The following is a 22964-nucleotide window of genomic DNA, read 5'->3' as shown; positions in this document are numbered from 1 at the left end:
CTGCACATGCATATCATGTATTCCTATTTTTTGTTACCCTTCTTCCCTGAGTAGCTTCAGTGGGTGACAAGTCGAAGCCCCTGTGTAGTGAAAAGAGGAAGAAAAGCTTTCACAAGAGTAAGTACATACCTTCAAACAGGCTCACTGGCCCCCTGCAAGGGTGACAGCTCTGCTGAGGCTCTTCAGTGTTTGGAACTGATGGTGCAAACATTCTGACCCTGAGGAGATGAGTGACACTCAGCATCCTCACTGTAAGTGGCAGCTAGAAGCAGCTCCCCTCCCCTGACAGATGCTTCTAATAACACAAAAACTAAAGAGCCATCTACTTTAACTGACCAAATTCTATTCCTTTCCCTTGTAGGAAAAAAAACCATGATCAAAGTTCTGGTATTGGGCTTTTTTTGGTTTGCTTCCATCTGGGCAACTTTTCACCTACCTCACAAACCTTGTTTTTGTGTGTTTGTATGTATTTCCATTCTGACAGCCAACGAGTTTTGTGGCTATCCTGTGAGATGTGGATAAATAAACAAAATTGTAGGTTGTGACTAAAGATCCCCTTCCTTCACATCGAGCTATGGCTTCCATAGCAGCAGTATATAGTTGTTGGGTTACATACAGTAATTTCTGTGCTTTAACAAGAAAATTATTGCTGAGAATACATTGTACAGGGAATGTGAGAACACAGTCCAATCTCTTACATTGAGACCTCTACAAAAGGGATGGGTTTTGTTTCAATGGAAGCATTTCATAAAAGCAGTCTGAGTGAAGGGATGTGTGTGTCTTCAGTGAAGTCCATGTAATTACTGACAATCAAATTGAAATCCAATGCCATCTGTAGGCAGGAAACAGAGGAGGCTGGAAAACAATTCTCCATTTAACATACACACCTGCACAAACACACTCTGCTTCTTGGGGCAGTGCCTGGCTAAGAGCTCAGTGCCCTTAGCACAGGTGTAGGGCTGGATTGCTTTGCCATCATCTCCCTCACTTCCCTTTCTCCCCTCTGCTCCTCAAATCAAGCTTCCCAGACAACCAAGCCCAAAAACAGCGGCGTGGCCATGCCCTGGTCACACAGTCGAGCTGGTGTGTGTGGGACAAAGCAGCTGCCCTGCTCCTGAGCAGTGGGAGCTTCTGGTGCAGCTGTCAGCGCAAGGTGCAAAGAGGTGCAACAGCACCCTCAGGCCACACAGACCAGCAGTGCCTTCAAATGGTACAAAGCTGCCTTCAGAATTCTTCCCTGACTGGCAGAATGAACAAACGCTTGGCTTTTAGGTAAATTTGTGCCACTGGAGCTGTGGTGTTCAGAAGGAGATCTTTGGTTGAAGCTGTCCCATGTGGAGATGACAGCTGATCTCCTGTCCACAGAACACTGCTCTGGATCACTGTTACTTTAGGAGCCTTTGAATGACTATATTTCAGTTACTTTTGTCTCCATGCTCTCCTGCTTTCCTTTCCATGCAGTCAGGCCCCTTAATAAAATCCAAACCCCTCATCACTTTTAAAGCATCATCCTCTGACATCTGCCATTACTTTGCTTATCTGGAGTTTCCATAACATTTGGACATCAGCTGGAAAAGAAGTGGTGCGTGCAGCACGGGACAGCACTGACATGTGGCACCACGCTAAACCTCTCTGGAGAGAAAGCATGGCTTGAGGGGAGAAATGGATCAAATTAAGCTTAATTTTCTTGTTTGCAAAGCCCATGAAGATATTTGGCAGGGTGAAGCTTGGGGAGGACAGCTTTCACTCTCCAAAATCAATGCTTCACTGCTGTCTCTGGGGGGGAAAAAGCATAAAGGAAAAACAAAAACAACAACCTAACACTTTTTGGGTTCTAAATGAACAAGCAAGTATGCAGCAAGCAGTTACATACTCAGCCAGTCAAGGAGAAATCATGTAAAAATAGAAAAAATACCTCATTTTCAAGCTTCTCAGGAAAAATGAACATCAGGTAACTTCTTATGTTCCCGCTGGATGACATAGAGGTTAACTGAAAACAAATAACAAAGATAACCCCTTCCTCACCTTACTTAGCCAAAGATTTCAGTGGGAGACTCAACTATATGCAACTTCAAAACATTCTGTGTTAGCCACTATGAGTCCATAGTAGATAAACGACCAAACTTGGACTTCTCATTAGAAGTGCCAAGTTGGACACCACAACTACTGCACTGGTTTAGTTCAAGAGGTCCAAGAATGGTCACCACGAACCCCAGGCTGGTGACAATGTCTGGAGGGACAGACCCAGGCTTCCCTAACAATGGACTCTGCTCCAGGCTGGGACGTTAGAGGTACCTTGCCTCAACTTTCCCCTGACTGTCACATGCTGGGGGCAGTGGAAGTTCCTGTTGTGCTGTTCTGATCCCTTGGGAAGCAGAGCAGTCAGCTAAAGGTTTATGTTCCGCTGAGTGTACAAGCAACTGAGCAATCACTGAAAATTGACTGAGCCTAAGTGAGCCAGACTCATACTTCCAGTCTATTAGGAATTCAGGGCATCTTCTGCATTAACTGGTTCCTTCTAAATCCACAGCTTAAGTTTGTGAGTGGACCTATTATGAGACACACAAATGCCTCTCACCAGCGGTGAAGAAGCATGGCATTAAACCACCATGCACTCTCTTGAGCATAGCACCTTCTTCAGCGTAGCCCACAATAAATAATGACCTCTGCAATAAACACTCCTGATCCTTCTTGGTACATGCAACTGAAAAAGCTAAATACAAACTTCAGCTGGACATTACAGTGGAGCAGCATTTGGGGATCCATCCCACATAAAATGGGATGTTTAAGTAAAATTGCTATTGTTTGTGTGGAAACACAAAGTGTTTTACTGTGAGGATGACCAAGTACAGGTTGCCAAAGAAGTGTTAGACTCCCTCTCCTTGGTGACAGTCAGAAGCCACACAGACATACTTGGTCCTGGGCAATGAGCTCTAGGTGGCCCTGCTTGGGCAGGGGGGTCAGACCATGTGGACTCTGGAGGTCCCTGCCAACTTCAACCTTTCTAAGGCTCTGTGATCTCTCTCTTCTGTGCAGCTCCAGGCCGGCCTACTGATAGAGAAAAGGCTTCTTTAAATGAAAAAAAGAAGACTTCTGGAGCCTTCAGCCAAACAGTAATTGAAGGAACACTCACTGGCAAACTTGGAAGCAGTTACACTGACTGGCATTTCTAATCCTGATGCAGTGTGCCTCTTTTCACAGAATATGAGTTATTGATTCCCTTTCAGGACTGAAACAGCTGAACACCTTCAGTGCCATCGCTGCTTGTTTTTAAATGACCAGGTAATCTCTGTGTGAAGGCCCCAGTGATGCACCCACACCTCTGGGGAGGTGTGAACTGGCTGTGTGCCAGGGGGATCCTTCACACCAGCAACCCCTCAGACTGCACCCGTGGCCATTATTTGAAACACCTGTGCACTGCATGTTACAGGATGCAGGGCTGTTAACACAACTTGTGTCTTTCCTGTGCACCTTGCCCAGGTCCCATGCCTGCACTAGGAAAACAAGCACCCATCCAAAGTGAACTCCATGGATTACACTACAGTGCAGGCACAGCAATGGATTCCAAAGCAGACACAAACATGCTTTTCCTGAACTGGGGCATTCCAGCAGCACCAACAGCAAGGTCTCAGCATCCAGCAGAGATCTGGGGGGGAAAACTCCCCAGGATTTTAGGGGTAACCCCAGCCGAGTCCCAGGCTTCCCCACTTAATATGCTGCAAGGTAAACCTGTCCCAGTTTAAAACAAAAGCTTCTAAAGCATTTCAAGTCTGCACAACACTGAGTGCAAGCTAAACACACTCTCTCAAGTGCAGCGAGCATCCCTGGCACTCAGCACACTAAGCACCAATTTGAGTTAAATAACAGCTAAGCAACACATTCTTATGTACAATTCCCTGGTCTATGCAAGAGGTAGAAATAGAATTTTACACTTTTACAAGAAAAATATCAGTTCTCCAGTAAATCTCTACCTATGGCTAATCACTCCACTTTTACTCACACCATGAATTACATTTCTGCATTGAATTTATTCTGAAATCTAAACCAAGAAGAATCAAATTACAATAGCTTCGAGCCAAGCACCCAGCAGAGGCATAGGTTATTACTGGGCTGTAATTCTGAATTATATTGGCTCATCCCACTGATTTTCTCCATACCTGCACAGATCCACTTCTCTAGAACATCTTCCATGAAGAACAAAGGAGATACAGCCATAGAGAGCTTCTGACATATAAAGAGTATTTTAAAATACTTCAGAAAAGGATTTCACCCCTGGTCATTGTGATGTCCTGTACCTCAGATTTGGGAAGTTACATTTATCTGAAAATTTACAGTGTTAGAAGAGTACAATTACATTCCGAGCAAAAGCATGCTTGTTCACCACCCAGCAGGCTGACATTCAGTAAATTCACTGTACAAATACCTCCAAGTAGTAACTAGTTACATCAAGTCTAAGATGGCATACTGAAACATTTTTAAATTACAAGTAAATCTATTTACCTTGCTTCAAGAGTTAGTTTTACTTCTGCAAAAGCAAGAGAGCACACTGTGCAATCAAAATGCTGTAGCTGGATGAATACATAACACTTCAGATGTCATCACTCCACCACTAAGTATCTTCATTCCATCTGTATTTATTGAAAAATATTTACATATTGGTCACCATGCTTTAACAGCATCTTTACACAAAAGGGTTAATGAAGAACATCACACTAGGATGGGGGAAGGGTGGTAAAATGTCTTTTGGAAAGTCAGTTTTTTTCCCAAGCTGTCACAAGCCACGAGAGTTCTCAGACTGAGTGTGCCGGAGTCCCGCAGTGAGTGCGCCACAGATCCACAGCTTTGCTGACAATGGCGTCCGTGTTGTCCTGAGGAATCTGCAAAAGACCAGGGCAAGGTGCCTGCTCAGAGCACTCCATTCAGACTGCTTTGTTTAAAATAAAGACTTTGAATTTCCAGTTCAGATTTTATCTCTTTATTAAAAAGAAAACAAAACTAGAATCCCATCTCCCTGTCCTCGCATCCCACCATCCCTCTGTCCTGCAGAAACCATATTATACATCCAGGTTTTGGACAAACAGCTTGTATTTCCAAAATGCTGACAAGCAGGCAGGCACCTCGCACATCCCTGACACCGGCATGGCTCACACTGCCTATCCATGACCACAAACTGTGTCTTACATTACTCACTGGGTTACACTGGGATCCTACAGCCCTGCTGAGATGCCTCATTACTATTCAGGGTCAGGTTCATGATCCCATCCTCACATCAACAGAAAACACACATTGATTCTACAGATTTGCACTCAGGTAAGACATAAAAAAAAGGTGCCAGAAACCAGCCCTTTTAAGAAGCCTCCAGAAAAATTAACCTAACCTGACCTGCTCTTACTTTCACAGAAAAACCCTTTAGTATCACAAGAATTGTTAATTCTGTACAAACAGAGACAATACATACCCCAAGCCTAAAAATCACTTAATTCTATGGAAGCCTTAACTCCTGATAGAAAAAGTTATTATTCTCATTGCTGAGCATTCTCCCTTCACCTTGGTGCTGCTACACTGTTCTCAGTAATGTAATAATAACTTTTGGTACATCTGCAGTAGGCAAGCAGTTCAGGCTGAAACAGTTATAAGCTATAAAAGGTAATGCAAAGCATAATTAGAGTACTTACATTTTCCAAAAACTGTGTGATCTTTTCTGCAGAATTCAGTGCTATTATCTTCATTTTAAAGGTTAATAATATCTCCACAGCAACAAACACAAGAATCTTGCAGGATCCACTTATAACTTTGTCCCAGACTCTACAAGAAAGTGAAAAGGAATAACTAAACATTATTGCAGTGTTTATCTTATCTTATCTTATTTCTCTTCTAGAACAGCCTTTGTACAACCATCTCTATCCAGAATATTTTTCTGAACAACAGCAATGTACTAAATTATTTGGGTCAGGATAAATAGAAGACATTTTATCAACTCCTCAATCTATACAGAGCAGAGGGATAGCAAGCAGTAATTGGAATGCACTGATATGGTGTGTTGCTGTTTAGAGATTGAAGTGTTTACAAGCTCAAGTACAAAAAGTAAACCTTGGCTTAATAGCCTGGACTGTAACAACTTCTCTACTGGACTACAGAGCTACCAGAGTGTGTGGTAAAGATGAGAATTTTTCCTAGTACAAAAAAAAAAAAAAAAAAAAGAAATTGACTTCATTAGCATGCCTAATAATGCTACTTTTCAATCAGCCAAGTTGCTAAAAATTCAAAGAGGTGTAATAGCAAACTACTACATCTCAAGCAGGTCATTGCTGTATGATATACAAATATGATCTATCAGCAGGATATAGTCCATGATGTTTAAATTAGGCACAAGGAACAACTATTAAATCTTCTAATCCATCCCACTGCACACAGACACTCTCAGAAATACCTAGGCACTCCAACCTCTCGTGTGAAATCATACCTGGACCTCCTTGGGCAGGTGTCCAAAGGCTTCAGCAACAGAACTTGGATGAATATTAAAATGGATCATCACTACCAAAACCTACTATTAGCCTGCAACAATTTGAAATCATCCTTCATCCAGCAGCTCTCTCTCAGGCCCAGCTCAAGAGTCTCAGGATAAAAGATTACACAAAACAGTGTGAAACCATCTGTCAGATGGCAGCTTTTATGGGCTCACATTATTTTTAGTTCTTCAATTTTAAGAGCTGTGTCAGAAAGAGTTTCTGAGGATTACAGTTCTTGCTCCTTCTGGGCACTTGTTCAAAGTATTTCTCCTTCCAAATAAAAACATGGGGGAACAAAGACCACACACTCTCCTCCGTAATTTCTGAATATAGTAACACCAACTGAGAAACATGTTCTGCAGCCCATCTACAGACTTGGATCTATGGGTGTGCTCCTTCCAGGGACAACTCCATTTTTGTATGACCTCTCTTAGAAGAATTTGCCCTTCAGCCCAGAGTGCCAGGAGAGCACAACACAGGCATGACATGAACTCTGACAGCTGAACTGAAGTGTAGGATCACAATTTTACACAAGGAATTAAGAGGGGAGAGCCCAGTCAAGAGCAATTAAGGTGATGAAGGGAGAGGAAAGGTGAGAGAGCTTGGACTGCTCAGCTTGTAGAAGAGAGGGATCTGGGGAATCTCATCAATGTAAACTGGAAGAGAGAGCACAAAAAGGGTGGAGCCAGGCACTTTCCAATCATGCCCAGTGAAGGGATCTGAGGCAACAGGCACAAACTCAAACACAGGACTAGATTTTAACTTATAACAAAGAAGGGAGAAAAACAAATGTGTAGATCCTCAGGACTATTCTCAAAGTAGAAGGAAACAAAAAACCCCACAAGGACAGATGGGGGGTGCGTGAAAAGCACAGCCAATTTCTTTCCCCTTTGCAATTTAGTTTTAATTCCCTGTTTTGCTATGATTTAACAATTAGTATAATCCCCACAGGTACAGGAACAACACACAATTCAAGATCAAAATCTTACTGCTTCATTTGTGGGTGAAGCATCCCAGGACAAATGATCACTGCAAATATTACTTTGCTGTTGAAGTCAGGTCTTGGAAGCTTTAAGCAAAGTCACCATGAGAAAACTGAGACAACAGCTCTGTTCCACACTGTACAGGTCACTCCTATTTACTTCTACAGCATTCTCCTTCACAAACACATCTGTTTAGAACACAAGAAAAACTTCCCTATGTGTTCCATGTGCATCAGAACTGTAATTACGAGTGACAATTACAGAGACTAGCAGATCTCAAAAACAGAAAATAATTTTTAAAGTTCATATCAAAGCTCATGCTAATTTGAAAACAAACTTACTAATCCTATTATAAAATATCCAGTCTTCTTTCATTATTTTGCTTCCAATTCTTCTGACTTCAGTCTCCATAATTACATTAGGTTACATGCTATGCTCAGAAAACACTCTATTGTTTTCCTGCATTATTTAGTCTGATTCCAGAACAAATGTTTTCACAATGACAAAACAGATGCAGTATCTAAATCACCAGTGTCTTTACAAATTTTGGAAGATGATGCACAGCAAAGTGAGTGAGATGTCAGCGCTAACCAGCTGTGTCTGCTGCAGTATTTTTCCTTAACATTTCCAACTATTGTTACACTCAGTACAACTCCACCAGTAACAGTAATTGGGAATGATTGTGCAACACTGTGATCAACAGTCAGCACCTTGTCTGTACCAGCAGAGCCAGGAACAACAACATTAACTGTCACAAGTGGAAAAAAAACACACCAGTTTCAAGGAAATATATTTTCTGATGATCGCATTCTAATACAGCAGTCTTTATACATCGTGTATATACAGGTGTCCTGCTTTCACTTTTTTAGTAGCAATCATTTAAGGTCAACTTTACTGCAACTTTTTACCTGTTCTTTCATACTCCTGGAGAGGGGGAAAGTATAAGGGAAGCATCATGCAACTGTGCCTACAGCCCTACACAGGAATGCAGAAAAAGAAATATATATTCTGAATGAAATTCACTATGTTTCGTGTGACTATCATCCTCTGTAAAATACAACTGTTCAATTAACCACAACACTCTTGCAGGTGTTTCTTGAACAGCAAAGCAGTATTGACAACCACAAGCGAAAATAAAAAGAAATGGGAAGCTATAAAGGCAAAGAGCATGCCAAGGATTATGCAAATGAAACCATTTACTTTAACTGAGCCTCTTCTATAGACAAGATAGGACACTCTGTGTGCACCTGTGTGTGAAGGGATACCATTCTCCAAGCACTCTCTGAGGTTCCTGCAGCACTACAGTGCAGTAATACACAGGAGGCATCACAGCACTGCTGCTCTCTCTTTTTCTGATACATTACCATTAGCCTCACAGTTTTTCCCTACAATGCAGGGTAAACACACGCAACCTTACTTCCTGGTTCTGCTCCTCCAGCCCTCCAGACAAGAGACATCTAAAGGAACAAATGCTTTCTCCTCTGCCTGCACTTCTGGATGTCCTTCCAGAGGTAACTGGACATGGAGGGACATGATGAGGCTCACACAAATCTCACCCTGATCTATCATGATCTTGTGCCCATTCATTTGCAAACCTGGGAAGCAGCTCAGTGAGACAAAGACAAACTGAATTAAGTTTCTCTGTAGTAGCAGCCCACGTGCACATTCTTATGCCCTCCTGCTCCACAGTAAATTTAAGGCATTTTCCATATTTCTGTTGTTTCTATTAACACATTACTTACATTTTTACAACTAAATGTAATTTATGCTGGGCATGGAGATCACAGATGTAAAACTACAGAATTATGTTACATGAGGTAGTGCCAGTTTGAAAGTCATGAGATTTCAGGAGAATGATGAAATACTTTGCCACTAGCAAGTTGCCATAGACTAATAGCTAGCCAATGCCAAGCCTTCAGTGCAGAGTACAAACAACATTAGGCAGGGGCCTGATACATGAGTGGCAACATTAGGCCATAAAAAATGCCTCAATCACAATTACAACTGCAAAGCTGCACTGCTTCTACTGGATCATCTGGGCTGACAGTGCCAGATTAAACTGGGAGTCAAAGTGACATCTTTCCTGTTGAGATGAAGCCACAAACAGGACCCCAAGGTTTAAGAGCAGGGATCTCCAGCTGAGGGCCCTCACGGCACCACTGGAAAGGTTTCCACACATGGGCTTACCAAACAGATGAGCAAATATGCTGCTGCACAAATCAAACAAACAGGGCAATGATGAGTATGAAAACAAAGGTGCGATCCAGTTCTCTGTCTCAGAAAGAAACAGACCTTTCTGTGTCTCTCAAACATCTGCTACAGGCTGGTTGATATTCCAGAAAGCACCCTGTCTATATTCCAGGTGGGATACAGAGTCTTTGGAATGGTCTGCCCCTCCCTTTCACCAATGTGACACCTTTAAGAAGTTTGTTAAGAAGCTCATCACGTAATATGCCAAGTGTATTAGACACTGCATAAGCTCAAAGCAAAAGTTTCCACGTGAAAGCTGTCCGTATGTATTGTCCAAGCCCACTTAAACTAAACTGATACATAAATTTTACCCATGGTGTAACTTGAAGTGTGCTATAAAACAGTATTTATACTGAGTGGCAGTGCCTGTCAGGTACTGGTATTGTGCAACTTCACCTCACCATTACCAGGTATGCACAGCATGTACAAGTTTTGTACTCCTTAGAGAAAACCAAACAAACAAAAAAACCAATGAATTTTAGATTTATCTGCTTGACAGAGAAGACTACAGTTCATAGAAAGTAAGCAGCCACTCTAAGAAATGCAGTGCTAAATCATAAGTGAAAATAAATCATAAAAGACTGTGCTCAGATAATCTCTCCCTTGACAAGAAAGTACGTAAAATTCACAGGAGAACTGGAGACCTTCAAACCTCAGCAGTTTCAACACTGACATCTGGATGCATTTCAGATAAGCACTGGGGCTTCTAGATCCTAATCCAAACTGAATCTCCAAGCATTAATTAAGTTCATCTGTCACACACTACCCATGAAGTATGTTATTTCCTCAGCGAATAAGGCCATTATGATTACAACTGAATAATTCACAAACCTAAGCTGCCAAAAAAAAGTGCACTTTCATCATGTTCCCACAAGAACTGTAGGGAAGAGGGATTGTTCTGCGTCAGAAATACCAACACTGAAATATGTTTTTATTCCAGAGTGATAGAAAAAGCCAGTATTTTAACCTTTTCCAGGGGGAAAAAAAGTATTAAAAATTTTCAGGTAATCAAAATATTCTATTTCAGTAAGGTCAAACAGCATATGGAATTGTTGAAGATGCATACTGATTAGACAAAATATTTCATGTAAATAAAACTAATTCAAAATGATAGACATTTGAAGCCAAATATTCTCGCTAGATGAAATACAAAATCAAAATTCTTCATCTAGATTTCTCCTTTTACACCATCAGGATGACAAAGCTCCATCAAAGCTTCAATTTTCAACAGAAATGTAAACAAAAACCCTTCATCTTGCGAGAGCAAATCTGCTCTGATAAAATTCCTCCCTCAGCTCTTGTCCACAGCCATAAGATCCAGTAGCAGCACTGAATCACATGAGCTCTAAACTTAAGAAACATCCTATACTATGCATGCTTACATAATTTCTGCAGTCACAGAAGTAGTAAAAGCTTTCCATCACCACATCACACAATCACTAAGCAGACAAGACTATTTTGGAGACTTATAGGTGCTTGATGAGAAGAACTTGCCATGTAACAATAACTGTGTTGCACATAAAGGTCTCAATCCTTCACAAAATGTTTTTTTCCCTCCTCCTCCAACATTATCCTTGAGAATAATAAAACCTACAGAACCCCAAAGACCATGGTCCAACAAGAGCAGAAAGCGTGATTTCAAATCTTACAGCTTGTTCCCTAAAATCTTCTTATTCTTATAAGAGTAAATAAAACATTTTTAAGAACAGCCATTTTCCACTTTCCTCCACAGAACATGAAGTACCAGATAAACAAACACTGCATCCACTATTCAGATTATTACCAACTTTACCACCATAAAAGCATTTTCTACAAAGCAATTTACAGAGCACTGTTTCCATGCTCGGTTCCTATTCTAGCCACTGAAGTCCTGCGATGACCTTGAAGTGAAGTTTCTCTTGAACATGGTTACTTCACAAAGTTTTTAGACAGATACAAATGACACCATTGTTTTCTCTGTGCCACATCCTGTTCAGCTATCAGCAACTCTTGTTAATGCAGAAAGATGTTTCTCTACATTGAGCTTGAATTTCCTGCTTTCCAAGAGTTCTCAGGCAGCAGAATTAGGAAAATCATACAAGCTTCATTTCAAAAGCCCTTCAGTGAAGTGTCACACACTAGAATTTTTCCCTTTTAAAAGCTCAAAAACCTATTTGTAACTGCAGAATCCTGATATAATCCACAATTTCATTAACTTTGTAATATTCAACTTGCCCTAGTACTTTTTAAAATAAAATTCTGTCATGGTTTAACCCCAGCCAGCAACTGAGCAGCAGACAGCCACTCATTTACTACCTCCACCAGTGGGATGGGGGAAAAATTGGAAGGGTAGAAGTAAGAAACAAATTTGCGGGTGGAGAAAAAAGTTTCATAATTAAAAAGAAGTAATAATTTCCAAAAAAACTGTAAGGAAGAGAAGAAAAGCATAACAAAGAAAGAAAAATAAAACCTGAGATAAGTGATGCCACTGAGAACAGTTGCCCACCACCCTGACTGATGGCCAGCAAGTCCCCAGGCAAATGCTCCCACCTGCCAAGCTCCTCCTCAGCTTAACTGCTGAGCATGACTCCACATGGAAAGGGATATTCCTTGGGTCAGCTGGAGTCAGCTGCCTTGGCTGTGTCCCCTCCCAGCCATGTTCTTGTGCACCCCCAGCCTCCTTGCTCGTGAGGAGCAGAATGATGCTGTGTAAGCACTGCTCTGCAGGAACTAAAACATCCCTGTGTTCCAAAATACAGCCCTATACCAGCTACTCTGAAGAAATCTAACTCTATCCCAGCCAAAACCCGTACACATTCCCAAAATCTTTTTCATCTACACTAATGCAGTATTACAATCACTCCCTAAGCAAAGACTTTTGTCAAAAAGCCCAAAAACTGACTACAATTCAGCTGTGTAACACTGACAGAGGGTTTGGAGTTCTGCATCCTAGAAGGCACTAATTGTCCAACAGAATCAGCTGGTATACTTAGCTCCATTCTTTTTATTTTCAGTAGGTGAAACAATCACACAGATATTGATTATCTTGCATCAATAACAAGAGGAATTAAATCCAATTTTATCATTTCCAAGTTAGCAATATATCTAACACCATAAACTTACAGATAAAGTATGGAAAGTTCTTTGCCTGCTAGTGATGACAGAAAGCTGAAATGACTATGCAGTTACACACAGAAAGAAAAAGAACTTGCCTCTGTAAACTGGACTCAGGTAAACATCCTGCAAAACACTTTTTAAACCAAAGATCATAGGGGAGTTTGCTCATTGCAGAACATGCCTTCAGATGCATCAGTAGTCTGTTATCTTCAATGTTCAAATACTGCTCCAGAATTTTTGGCTGAGAAATGATTAGAAAATTTTAGGTAACTCACATCAGAATACCTTAATAGTTAATGTACACTGTAAGACAAGCACTGTCTTAACAATTCAATTAATGTAATGGATCAATGTAACACATTAAAATAATGTACTTTCATTGTTTTAGTTGTTACAAAATACAGATGTTACCAACTTTTGCAATCAACTAATTATGTACTTAACCAAAAAACAACCTCAGCTTCCTGAAATTGCTGACCACTAGCAGAACTTCCAAGATATACAGTATTCCCTAGTGCAAGGATGTGCTTCAGAGCTTCGAGCAATGCAGAGATTAAATGTGCACTAATTACTGCTACCTTCACAAGTAAAATCAAGTTTCATTCACCTCAAACCTAATCGCCTTAGCACACATCAAAAATATCTACGCACAATGCAGCAAAACCCAAAAAATCAATTTTGAGAGCAAATCCCTGTGCAACCCATTAAAAGCTGGACATTGATTTATTGTTTAAAAACCCTAAGTATTTAAGGCATAAACATGTGGATAATTTTTTCAGCTTGTTTAAATTTTAATGTAACACACTACATACTTTCATAAATTCTTGACTACCTTTATGTTTTGTCATAGTTAGGCAAACTGCTAAGAACTTCAACTGTCAAAGGCAGAAAACAATTCCTTTGCCAATATTCTCACCTACTGAGTCTTGGCACATTGACTGTGTTACAAAAAAAAAATTAGGGAGGGAGACACTTTGCACACTTTACGTCACATTGTATGAACACACACTTTGAAAATATTCTTTTCTTCTTTGAACTGGTATAGTTGAATGCATCACACACAGAAACAGGAGGTAGGTTTAAAAATTATTTCTTAGATCCAAAAGAACTAACAAGGGCAGGTATAATTTTCCACAGAAAATTTCTATTCAGCAATTGCTGGTGCACATGTACTCGATATTTTTACTTTTTAGAATATTGTTAACTAAAAGCTCCTTATCTGTTATGGCTTTTTGATGAATTACAAGAACTTTCATCATTTTGGTAAGTACACATTAAAATCAAATTTTCATTTTATAAATCAGGAAGACAGAAATTCAAAATTAATATTCTGTGATAGTGTTTAAATTGTCAGTGCTACAAAAATCTACTCCACTTTTTATTATAACTTGATCTACAACATACTGTTTTTCTGAAGATGGAGTACTCTGCTCCATTTATAAAGCAAAACTGTGCTTTGTCTATCATCCAATGAGCAGCATGTGAATGCCAGAGATGCAGCCTAAAAAGTAGCAGACATACATCAAGATGTTCTTCACTTTTGACATTTTAATTGTTCAAAGAAAAATTTTAAGTGACCAATTTGTGAGAAATATAATTCAACTGGATACAATGTAACCTTTAGAGAAAAAAGTTAATTGAAAATTACCACATACCAAACAAAACCTATTTCTAATGTTACATTAATCAGGGCAGCACAATCACAATGCAAAAAGCACTCCTCCCCTATTTTCAAAGTAGCTGGTGGAACAGAATCCAAGGGTGTCAGTTCTCATTCTCCAGTTGTCTCCCTGTGTTAATGCTTTGTATGACTGCTTCTCCTTGCAAAAAGAAAAAAAAATTCCTTTTTCCTCACCAGCTGTTGTAATGAATCTTTGTGCTTGCTGTTCAGCTGATTCACAAAACAACTGACAAGCCAATAGCATTCTATAGGATCCTCTACCATTTCCTCCATTGCTTTAGCAATAGCAAGAAACACTTCATCTTCAGGTTCCTGAAAAACAAAGCAAAAAAAGCGATCTACAGGGAAATACTGGACTATTCTGATTTAACTTATTCTTATATTCCTTTTCTCTGCTATTCAGGGAAAAAAACAGAAATCAACATACACAAAAAGTTGTTCTGATGTTCCTAAACAAGACATCGGGCAGCAGCTGCACGATGATGACAGGTATCTATTAAAACAGAGCAAGAAAGACTTGTCTTGCTTTTAAAATCAAAACACGCTTCAGTGTATAGTCCTAAATACTACTGGGTTTATGTCTCTGCCACACAGACTGCTCCAATACACACACATCCTTACTTGAACTCTCTGCATTCAAAAGCACAAAACACTCAGCAGACTTCCGTTTGTTACTCAAACATTTCAAAATATTTAGATCAATCTGACATCTCTTTATCTCCCTCTGCCTCTACAATAAAACACCTGCATTACCATCAAGAGCAACCTCTCATAAGTTTAAGGGGACAGTGACTGCACTGAAAAGAGAACAAATGCTTTCTGCAGCAGCAAAATAAACCTGAGTTACAGGACTAATGACTGACGCTCTGCTAAACATCATCACTATGAAACCTCACCACAGTCCTGACAGCAACTCTGGGATGCACTGACAAAATGCTTGCTCAGAAGACAATACTGCTCTAGAAGGGAGGAATTTTCAGCCCACTGCATCACATGCCAAAATCAAGGAAATTTCTTTACTGGAAATTTGCAGGATAGGATGGCCAAATTCCTAGGAAATAGTAAGGGTATGAAAACATTCCCTCCTCAGACAAGAGGATGCTGCAGGCAGTCCTCCCAGTTCTAAATATTACTGAATTTTCCATATTAACTTGAACCTTTTTTTTTTCATTTTGAACTTTTCTTTAAGTACTTATGTCAAAATTTGTGATTATAGATGAAAAATTACAAATTAAGCTGGGCTAGAGTGAATACAGATAAATTAACTACGAAATCCACTTAGAAAGCTCTGTGTCTCCTTTCCTCATCTCCTATTTCATGGAGAAAAGAAAGAACCACACATTGTTTTTATCATCACTTTACTAATTCACCATCACAACACAGCCTTGTTTAACCATATGGGTGTACACTGTGAACAGCAGAGTATGTGCATTAGCTGACAAAAGCCCAGGTCAGTTCAGACTAAGAAAAAAAAAGGAGGAGCATACACTGAAATCTAGATTTAAAAACAAATAATTTAAGCATTTGTTGCAACTTGTATTAAATCACTGCTTGTACAGGCTCTGAATTACCCTTGTTTCAGGAACGTAAGAACCTATGAGTTACAACGAGGTGATGTCATTTTCATTTCAGTGCTATAAAGAAACTGAAGTGCCCTGGAGTACAAAAGGCTTGAAACCTAGCAGGAAAAATGCACAAAAGAGATTTTAAGGCTTAAAATCTTACATAAGTACTTAGGGGAAGGAAAAGAGAAAAGCACTTTTACTAAAATTCTTTATTTTATACCAGTACTTCTCTGTTTTCCATTCACCTTACTTGGTCTATCTACAAGCATTTGTGGGGTGACCTGCAGTTCAGTTTCTCACTGGTTTATAGTTTCAAGTTCAATAAAGTACTGTATTTAAAAGACTGTTAAAAATCACCACTGACCAAGGGAAAAGCTACATTTCGAGGCAGTTTTCCTGATTCCAGTTGATGTATGCGGAGGAAAACATCAACCTGTGGGGTAGAATCATTAATAAAGCGAATCACACGGAGAGCATGGTGAATATCCCAGTACTGCTCCTTCCGGTACTTCATCACCAAAGCATGAGATTCGTGGTGAGGAGGAATAATTCCTAAAAAAAAAAAAAAAAAAAATTAAATTAAATTTTAAAAATTAAAAGAAAAAAATATAAGCAATTATAAGGAGGAATCCTACTTTTTATATGTCTAGTTTTCAGTACAGTATTAGTTGTATATTTGTGCCCAGCTTCCATTTATTTTGAAAACAAAGTCACTGTAGAATGATTTTTATATACATTAGCTGTTCATTTTCTCAAATTCTACACTTTGTCTGAGATGACAGAGAATATATACATGCAACTAACTAATGCAAAGATACTGTTCACTCCAGTAATAATTACTTTACTGACAGAAAAGTCTTTACTCACTGTACCAGAGATTAATTCTCCCTAAAACGACATTCAAAAACCAAAATCAATCAGTTGAATCAATTGAAGATTAGAACTTAAAAAGCCACATAATCTCTTGTAAAGTACTATTTGTTATTTTCTTAGCAGAACACAAATATCTTTTCTAGTTTTCTGGGAGAAAACAAAAAATTTAAGAAGTATCTAAGTAAAAAGGCAAAGAAAATTACACAGCATCTCCAGCAGAGATACTTACCAGTTCACTCAGTCCTTCCCCCTACTAAGTCTTGCTATGCACTGATGTTCACAACAAAACTGTCACAGTCTTCAACAGAAATAAAAACATACACACACCTAGGCAAAAAATGCCATTTCCCTATCACTAGTGGAGCAGAATTTTTCCCAGTGTAGAAACCCATGAGAACAAAGTATTCTTCAAAAGTCAGTTCTGAAACAAGCTACCTGCTCCTTTTACCTCTCATTTAAAGAAAAGAAATATTCCTGCCAAGTGTTACACCATGAAATGGCTGGGTTGAGGAACAAGCACATCAGACAGAAAATTATCTTTTCTTTTCCAGATGCAAACCTGTCTGCATTTCAAAAGCTGGAAGAAAGCAAGACATTTTTCACGATATGCCAAAAGAGAGTCAACATCATAACTGTATGTACATACTGCCAACTGCTCTCCTCAAACACAGAGGACAACCTTAGGCAGGCAAAACTGACACAACAGAGGGGTGCCTGGAAACCATCATGAGTCATCCTCGAACAGGAAGGTAACAGAGGCACTGCTGACACACCATGTCACCTGGGACATCAACAAGCCCTGGCACATGTCTGAGAGGGTTTTGTTGACAGGACACACTCCCTTTTCTTAAATTATTAACATTATTTAGAAGTCACATAACATCTCCCACCAGAAATGGACTGGGCTGTGGTTCCAGCCATTTAGGGGGAGATATTTTGCACTGTCCTTCTCAATACCAGCTTTTCTAACTACTGCTAACACTGAAATGCAGGAAAGTCCCTGAACCTGTTCACCCAAAGCATGTCACAGAATGACAGTACAAATACTTGAAATCAGAATATCGCGAGTTTGAAGGGACCCACAAAGACCACTGAGTCCCTCTCCTGGCCTTTCACAAGACTACTCCAAAAAATCACACTGCCTGAGAGCAGAGCTCACTTCTTGAACTCTGTCAGGCTTGGTGCCCACTTCCCTGGGGAGCCTGCTCCAGTGCCAAACCGCCCCTTATTCTGATATCCAACCCAAACCTCCCCTGAAACAATTTCATGCTGTGAAATGAGTCACTCTGGGTTTAAAATACAAAATACTTTTTAGAACCAGTACAATTCTCCATGCAGTTGATTCAGAAGGTGTTTTGTGTTATCCTATGATTCACAGATCTTTTATATAAAACAGCCCAAGACCTGGCTCTGCAGTGAGCCACAATTTTGCAAAGAGACATATTTTGCTATTATAATGCTGGCTGAAGGATTCTGTACTGAGTTGCTTGTCCAAAACTCCTATGCTGTATTTCCCACTATTAATATTTTAAAGGATGCTGACTACTGCCCAGAATACAATAATATTTTTAATGGCAGAGCCTTTTATCAAGTAGGACTACTCTGTAAGTTCAACACCAAGAACTTCAAGCTTTGTAGTTAGATCTTGCCCCTTCTGTGCACAGTTCATTTACTACTTTTGCCAAAAAAAACAGGAATAAAAATTATATTCCACATAATCAGGAATATGAAGCGAAAACTTTCAAAATGTAAAAAACTGGAAGGGGAAAAAATGAATTTAAAAATTAAGATTTTTTTAAACCACTCCTGTCTCCAAGTGGACATTATCTCACATCTAGTCAATGAATGTACTTGACCAGTGCAAAGCCATTAGTACTTCTGAATTAGTCACCTGACTAGTGCACTTCTAGAAAAATATAATCTATCTATGTTTTTTACAGTTTCTGGGGATACCATTAACTTGTCTTCAGCCTTGTATCTTCTTCAATAGCAAATATAATTCAAAGCCAGCAGCAAAACCATAAGAAACCAATACTCTGCAGAACATGAAGCTTCTCTTTAGAATAAACACGTATTCCAAGCTTCACCCAGTTTAAAATGAATCACAATTTTACTTTAACTTCATTGTCTGTTATTTCAGGAGCACAACTGAATATCTTATCAGATATAGGTAACTGCTTATAATCCACATTTCAAATTCATTTCATAAATGTACTTGGATAGTGTTACAAAGTTAAGTACAGAAACATACTCTCCTAGGCACATTTCAGCAAAGTTCTCAAAAACTTGTTTTATAATTGCCATTGGGCATCCAAGGTGGATACAAAAGTAGGCTAAATACGCATCAGTAGGCAAGGTAATACAGAATAATCCTGTCATTACTTCTTCAAGGCAAAAAAAAAAAAAAGAAAACACTGCATCTTCCTACATTCTATATTCCATGTTATACAGATACATATAGAATATACATTCTATATTCCATTCATACCTAGAAGCACTTTCCACACCAGTATACGATACATGGATGGAAGAGGAAACCTTTGACTAAATGTGCAAAGCTTCTCAATATCTGTAAAGAAATTAAAAGAAAAAAAATTCAGGACAAATTTAAATATGGTTATAAATAGGTTTGCATCTCTGACCCAGCTAAGTATGACAAACTTTAGTTGCAGATTGAAATTCCCTATTTGACCACATATTATCAACAAATGCTTTCACTGCTTTCACATTGGCCTAACTTACAGTAAAACTACTGGACCATTTTTATAGGCATTTTGTAAAGCATGTCACTGTCAAAATAATTAAGGCCTTTTTTAAAGGGACAACATTTATCTTTCTGTTCTGCCAGAGATGTGGCATCTCTGGGACCAACAGCAATAACATCTTCATTGCTTTGAAGTTAGATGGAATTGACAGCATGAGATGATGCATTCTCAGATTAAAATTGCTTTCCCTAAAAATCTTTAAGTTTCTTGGGCACAGAGAATGAAAGAAGGAAAAAAGAAGAAACAAACAAGGTGACAAATCTTTAAAAGTTTTAAAAATCAGATTTTCAGGTCTTTGAAAATCAAAGGTCAGCTAGCACTGACTGAGGAATTATTGGTGAAAGATGCAAAACTGAAAAAAGTATTAAGCACAGCAGGCAAGCATTATCTATTACTCCCTCCCCAGCCCCTAATCACCAAGAAATAGAGCAAACAGTGAAATCAACTTGCCCAAACGATCATCCTTCAGCAGAATTTCCAGCGACTTCTTTTCTTCAACTCCACGAAATCCCACCTTTTCATAATACACTGAGCGGAAGTTTCTCTGAGAGTCATCAGCCATGGCTGATTCCTCCTGAAGAAACAATGAATTCTTCTGAAGACTTACAAACATACATTCCCATTGCTTGAAGGTCAAGTAATTTTGCACACTGATATAAATTTACTGCCTACATCTCTATAGTATTAATAAACCCTACAGAATATTAAATCTTCCAAGGTGCTTTTTGTCACATACTTACATATGTCACATACTTACACATATTTACATAAACAATTATAAACGTAATTTATTCTAAACAAGATCTAAAGATGCCAACTTTACAAACAAAATTAAGGGATTTTTTAAAATTATCCGCATAGTGTATTATGCTAAATTCCAAAAAGTTTTTTAAAAAACTGCTGCAGAAAGACTTAAAATATTTTATGCCATGCCCTGTACTTCAAAACCAACATTAAAAAGTACAGTTACAAGTCTGACAAAATTTTGAATACAAAACCCCTACTCAAATAGAACTATTGCCCACGTAAGTAAAATTATTAGGTTTCTTACCAGCCAAGGTAATCAGAAGCAAGGACAAGCTAGAGTTGGCCTCAGTGGCACAGAGGGGACAGGGAAAAATAAGGCTGGGTGTGTAAGTTTCTTCTTAAGTTGCAGATACGAATTAAATGCTCATGTTGTTACCAGCTGCTGTAACAGCCACAGCCTTGAGCTTGTTATTCCAGCACTAAAATCAAACAAATGTCTCATTTGTTTCCCCTGTAGTGGAAACAAAGGTAAATTTCAGTGAATGTTCCGTGTATCAGAACAACTGTAAATGACATTTCAATTCAGCTCAACCCTCTAACTGTCAATTCTCTCTCCTCTGCAGGCTTGCAAACATGAGAAAGTTCTGCCTCCTAACTCCAAGGACTAAGAACAATCTTAACGTTTACATCCAGTGACAGCAGCAATACTTCAAGAAAAATAATTTATTTTGACTAAAGAGCAGTGAATGATGTACTGAGAAGCTTTTGTAGTTAAATTTTTCTTTTCCTTGCAGAACCAAAGTACACATCAGGAGCAAAGCACTTACAGATATAAACAAAGGCCACAGTTTTATAGAGAGTGCACACATTTAAATTTGTATATCCAGAAGGCCTATTTATGTTTCAAATTATGCCTGGTTTTAGTGCTTTGCAGGATCAGGGCCAAGACCAAACAGCAAAATACAAACTAGCAAATGACTGAATTAGTGCTGAGATAGGCCAAATATTACTTTAAAATCAGAGAAAAAAGAAATAAATATTACTTGCAACACATTCCAGTCCTGCACTATCCTTAAGAAAATGCCTGTGATATTCATGTATGGTGCATTTAAGGGCCCGCTGATCAGAGTGCCCACTGTTTACATTACAGCCATGTCTAAAAGCAGACTTCAGATATGACAGACAGTCAACTACTTTTGAAAATTTTCAGATTTTCATTTACATTTTCAAATTCTTAAAAGCTGAATTTATTATAGTGTTATTTAGAGAAATAGCTAAAAAAAAAAACACCGAAAACAAAAACAAAACACATCTAGCCAATACCAGTCGTGGAAAAATGACAAGAAAGACACGGGACTTTGATAAATAACGGCAGGACCTATTAGCCAGAAATACCATTTTAATAATTTTAAACTAGCACTATAACAGAAGTACATTTTATTTATTCAGTGGTAAAAAGAGGAAGATAGTGTGTTTCCTCCCTCACAACTTAGGATTTGTAATTCCATGTTCTACAAATGACCAGTATTCCAATCTTTACACCTGTCTTCAATAAACTGGAAAAAGAAAGGGGGGAAACAAATCCTTAGCCAGCTCATTAGAAGTGTGCTGTACAGAAGTGTGCAATTAACTCGTCCTATCCTCAATTACAGCATTTTCGAGCTCAACAGCGGCTTTCCCGGTATCATTAAGTGTCATTCCTGGGGGGCAGCAGCGCCGCACAGGCCCGGGCTGCGGAGCCACCGCGCTCTGCCCCCAACCGAGCACTCTTCCCTCGCAGGCCCTGCCGGAGGCTCCCCCCACCCGGCCGTACCTCGGGGCTCAATTCCCGGCCTCCGTCACAGTCCCAGAGGAAAACAAGGGCACATTTGGGCACGGGATCAATGCGCCCCGGGAATTCGGGCCGCGCGGGCCTCCCCCCGCCGCCCCCCGGCACCTCGGGCAGGCGGGCGCGGCCCGAGCGCGGCACGGCTGCGGCGCATGCGCGGGCCCGTCCCGCCCCGGCGGCGGGCGGAGCGCTGGGGCTGTCGTGATGCGGACGCTCCGGGGTCGCGGTTTCTGCTGTGGGCGTCCCGCAGCCTCTCGGGGCCACTCGGTTCATCCTGTACCCCGCCTGTGGTCCCCGCCACCCCTCAGCTCCGTCCCTCTGCCCTCAGAGGGCATCCGTCCCTCAGAGCCGGCTGCCTGCCTGGCGCGGGTGCGCTGAGGGCTGCACCGCGTTGTTTGCTGTAATGATGGTTTTTGCCCCCATCCGCGGTGACTCCAAGGACGCGTTACTTAGAGACACCTCTGGCAAGCGAAGTGCATTTCGCAAAACCGAGATTTACTAAGCGCTTGTGATCAAAGTACTGGGTGCTAAATATCCCGCCGCTCAGAACAGATAAAGGACCTACGTCTCGCTGCTGAAAGTCTCAAAAATCAACCTGTGTAGCCAAAACTAGGGGACATCAAACTAGTAGTGTGATTTTGATTCGGGGTTAGGGTGCTTCTGTAGT

General features: G+C 39.9%; 1 protein-coding gene across 1 annotated transcript; it reads right to left on the bottom strand.

Moving 5' to 3' along the window:
• Positions 1 to 4618: 4618 nt before the first annotated feature.
• TBC1D7 (TBC1 domain family member 7) lies at positions 4619 to 22436 on the bottom strand. Its single transcript, XM_036407005.2, has 9 exons — positions 22283 to 22436; positions 20774 to 20980; positions 20173 to 20296; positions 19446 to 19526; positions 16449 to 16636; positions 14694 to 14831; positions 12934 to 13079; positions 5676 to 5805; positions 4619 to 4877 (listed from the first exon to the last, which is right to left on the bottom strand). Exons 3-9 carry the CDS (start codon positions 20282 to 20284, stop codon positions 4791 to 4793), a joined length of 882 nt encoding a protein of 293 aa, XP_036262898.1. The 5' UTR covers positions 20285 to 20296; positions 20774 to 20980; positions 22283 to 22436; the 3' UTR covers positions 4619 to 4790.
• Between the last annotated feature and the right edge of the window lie 528 nt (positions 22437 to 22964).

The sequence above is a fragment of the Molothrus ater genome, chromosome 1, assembly GCF_012460135.2.
Source record: "Molothrus ater isolate BHLD 08-10-18 breed brown headed cowbird chromosome 1, BPBGC_Mater_1.1, whole genome shotgun sequence".
In the NCBI taxonomy this organism is placed as follows: domain Eukaryota; kingdom Metazoa; phylum Chordata; class Aves; order Passeriformes; family Icteridae; genus Molothrus; species Molothrus ater.
Note: the sequence above shows the minus strand (reverse complement) of the source record. Positions and strands in the feature narration are given on the sequence as shown.